This window comes from Silene latifolia, chromosome Y, assembly GCF_048544455.1.
Source record: "Silene latifolia isolate original U9 population chromosome Y, ASM4854445v1, whole genome shotgun sequence".
In the NCBI taxonomy this organism is placed as follows: domain Eukaryota; kingdom Viridiplantae; phylum Streptophyta; class Magnoliopsida; order Caryophyllales; family Caryophyllaceae; genus Silene; species Silene latifolia.
In genome coordinates this window covers 409960485-409963785 of record NC_133538.1, presented here as the reverse complement: position 1 = coordinate 409963785, position 3301 = coordinate 409960485, and the positions used below count along the sequence as shown (strand labels likewise).

At 49.2% G+C, this 3301-nt stretch overlaps 1 protein-coding gene across 1 annotated transcript; it reads right to left on the bottom strand.

Moving 5' to 3' along the window:
• Positions 1-723: 723 nt before the first annotated feature.
• On the bottom strand, positions 724-2765 carry LOC141632311 (uncharacterized). Its single transcript, XM_074444870.1, has 3 exons — positions 2658-2765; positions 1597-2576; positions 724-1465 (listed from the first exon to the last, which is right to left on the bottom strand). The coding sequence occupies exons 1-3, from the start codon at positions 2763-2765 to the stop codon at positions 724-726; spliced, it is 1830 nt and encodes a 609-aa protein (XP_074300971.1).
• Between the last annotated feature and the right edge of the window lie 536 nt (positions 2766-3301).

Here is a 3301-nt window from a genome sequence, read left to right as displayed (position 1 = left end):
TGTCGTCAATGTATACTTCCATGGTCTTTCCTATTTGTTGCTTGAACATTTTATTTACCAACCGTTGATAGGTGGAGCCGGCGTTCTTTAGACCAAAGGGCATGACCTTGTAACAATATATGCCTCTTTCCGACATGAATGCTGTTTTCTCTTAATCTTGTGGATGCATCTTGATTTGATTGTAACCGCTCCAGGCATCGAGGAAAGTGAGTACCTCGTGTCCTGCAGTAGCGTCCACTATTGCATCGATATGTGGCAGTGGGAAGGGATCTTTAGGACAAGCTTTGTTTAGATTTGTGAAGTCTACGCACACCCTCCATTTGCCATTCTTCTTGGGCACCACTACTACGTTAGAGAGCCACTCAGGGTAACTGACTTCTCTAATTTTATCTGCTGGAGGAGAGATCTACTTCTTTGTTAATGACCTCATTTCTTTCTGCCGCGAATTTTCTTCTCTTCTGCTGTACTGGGGTGCAGCTTGGGTTTACGCTTAATTTATGCGAAATAACGGATGGGTCTATACCCACCATATCATTGTGGGACCAGGCGAAGCAGTCCATGTTGTTCTTGAGAAATTGAATCGCCGGTTCGTGACTCCTCACTCGCAAGTTGCCCCAATCAACACTTTGTCTTATCGGGTGTTCCTCGTCTGTGTGTATATACGGTCCGGCTCCTCCGAGGAGGCTCCTTGTATTCTGTCGAGGTGCCCCGGTCCTGTAATTGCTATGAGGGGAGCTTGGTTGTAGCTTTGAGGGCTTGGGTATAGCAGTTTCTGGATTCCTCTTTATCTCCTTTTACCGTAACCGTGCCCCATGGTGTTGGGAACTTGAGACACTGATGATATGTTGAAGGCACTGCCTTCATCGGATGCAGCCACGGTCTTCCTAGTATCACATTGTAGGTGGTTGGACCTTCGATGACTAGGTATCTCACTAGTTTATTAACTCCTTCAATATACGTTGGGATGGTTATCTCACCTACTGAATGTGCGGTCTCCCCACTGAATCCCACCAGGGGCACAGATTTCTTTATCAGGTTTTCTTTATCGAAGCCCATGGTTTTGAGGGTTTCGAGCATGATAAGGTTCACAGAGCTCCCTGTATCTACCAATGCTTTCCGTACGGTGCAATTGCCAATGGATAACGTTATAGTTAGGGCATCGTCATCATGCCGCTCTGCGCCGCTTTCCATGTCAGTTTTATCGAAAGTTACCGGGGGTAAATTGCTCTGACTTACTCTGTACGAAGTTTCTGGATGACCCCCTTTGCTCCCGGTGGCTTTCCTCTTGGCAGCGGAATATGTCAAACCTGCTAGCTCAGATCCACCTGTTATCACATTAATAATCTTCGTGCATATGGGTGGAGCAGAAGGAAGCACCTGATTTGCTGCTTCTCTTCTATCCTGCTTGCCCCCACGTGATAACAGGTGGTCCAAGTTTCCCTTGCGTACCTGGAACTTCACCTCCCTCCGCAACTTGTAGCAATCTTTACGTTCGTGACCTATGTCCTGGTGCCATTCGCATCTTTTGCTCTCTGTCTCTGCCGTCGTTGGTTGGGTCGGTCTGAGTGGGAGGTTTCGGCCACCTTACCCGATCACCGGGTTCCTCGGTGCTTTGGCGATCCTTCCATTCCGGTGTTGAATCCGTATTCGGATAGCTTAGGAGGATGCGGAGAATCGTCAATTTCTTTGAGTTTTTTCGCTATTCTCACGACATTGGGTCTACTGTACGGCTTAGCTCTGTCGTCTTTCTTTTCTGGTGCGAATTTCCTGCTTGTCTTGTCGAAGTTTGCTATACCCTTTCTAGCTTGTATATCTTCTTCCAACCTTAACGCTGCAGTAGCTCTCTGCTGGACTTCCTCGAATCTCTCATAAGGATACATCATTAATTCTTTGTAGAGGTTTGATTCCTTATCCAAGCCCTGCCTGAAGGCGTTGATGGCAGTGGACATATCACAGCCTCGTATTGAGACTTTTTCCGCATTGAACCTAGTGACGTAGTCTTTGATTGACTCACCTATCTCCTGCACGATCCTGTATAGATCACTTGGCTGCTTGGGCGTTCTCCGACTGCTGGAGAACTGTTGGTTGAAAGCGTTGACCAGATCAACGAATGAACTTATGGTCCCGTTAGGCAAGCCAACGAACCATTGTAATGCTGCTCCGGTTAAGGTTGAACCGAATCCTTTACACATACATGCCTCCTTTGAGGCTCCCGTGGCGGTAGTAACCATCATCTTCTGCTTGAATTGACTGATATGATCACAGGGATCTGTGGTTCCATCGAAGAGGGTCATCGTTGGGACGCTAAATCCTTTTGGTAAGGCCACTGTAGCTATATCGTCAGTGAATGGTGAGTCAGCATAGCTTTCTGGCGCAGCCATCTCCATAGGCAGAGGCATTCCTGGGACCCTCCGGAGGAGGCTCCGTAGTTTCTGGTACTGCTGTTCTATGTATGTCTCTCTCCCGGTGGGTCGCAGATGCCCCTGTGACTGACGTTCTGCTCCTCGTGCGAAGTTCTCCTGTTCCGGGGCTTCTGTTTGACGCGCCTGTGATGTCGCCGCCGCCGGAGTGCCTTCCTAGGTATATTCAACTTGATTCGTAATTGGTATCCTGGTTATTGGGACTGCAACTGTAGCCCTGCTTCTCTGCTGTCCCACCGCACCTGATGTGGGTGTAGGCTCTTGGCGTGCTGGTTCCTCGTCTGGTGTTAATGCCCCCAGTCCTGTCGGGATTAGGCCTCCTCTTGGCTGTGGTGTTCCATCCATGTCTAGCCTGAGTGCTACTTCGCGTGGTAATACCCGTGTCTGCCTTCGATCCCCGCTTTCTTCTGGCGGCCCTCCGGATCTATCTTCATGCATCCAAGGGGTCGAATTAGCGGCCTGGTTCCTTAACTCGTTGATCTGCGCTCAAAGGAGATTGTTGTCCTGTTCCATCTGGGATCTCATGCTTCTATTTTCGCTCTGCATAGTCCTGATGGTCCTGGCTAACGTGTCCAACCCGCTTATCATGATGCTGGTGGGACTCGGAGGAGTCTGAATCTGTTGCTTGGGTTGTGCTCCTTTTTCTGACTGAATGACTCCCTGCTGTCCCTGAGCGACTCCTGGATCTCTAGTCTGAGCCCTTCCCGAAGATGGGTTTGCTGCTACCTGGGAACTCTGACTTTGTTTGGTCTTTGGTATCCGAGTGATGATGATTTTACCCGAAGTTTAGCTGCCATTTTGCGCGAGGAGATGGTATACGTGTTCTTCTTTGAAGGGGGCGGCTTTGTGTTGTTGGTGCACCACCGACGTTGCCTGAGGTT

Bases quoted from the DNA above. Each gene is read 5' to 3' on its own strand.
- LOC141632311 (XM_074444870.1), bottom strand. From the start codon at position 2,765: ATGGATGGAACACCACAGCCAAGAGGAGGCCTAATCCCGACAGGACTG. The intron at 2,577-2,657 runs GTGGGACAGCAG...GAATATACCTAG, and splicing joins CTACACCCACATCAGGTGCG to GAAGGCACTCCGGCGGCGGC. The intron at 1,466-1,596 runs GTGATCGGGTAA...CAAGTTGCGGAG, and splicing joins CCAAAGCACCGAGGAACCCG to GGAGGTGAAGTTCCAGGTAC.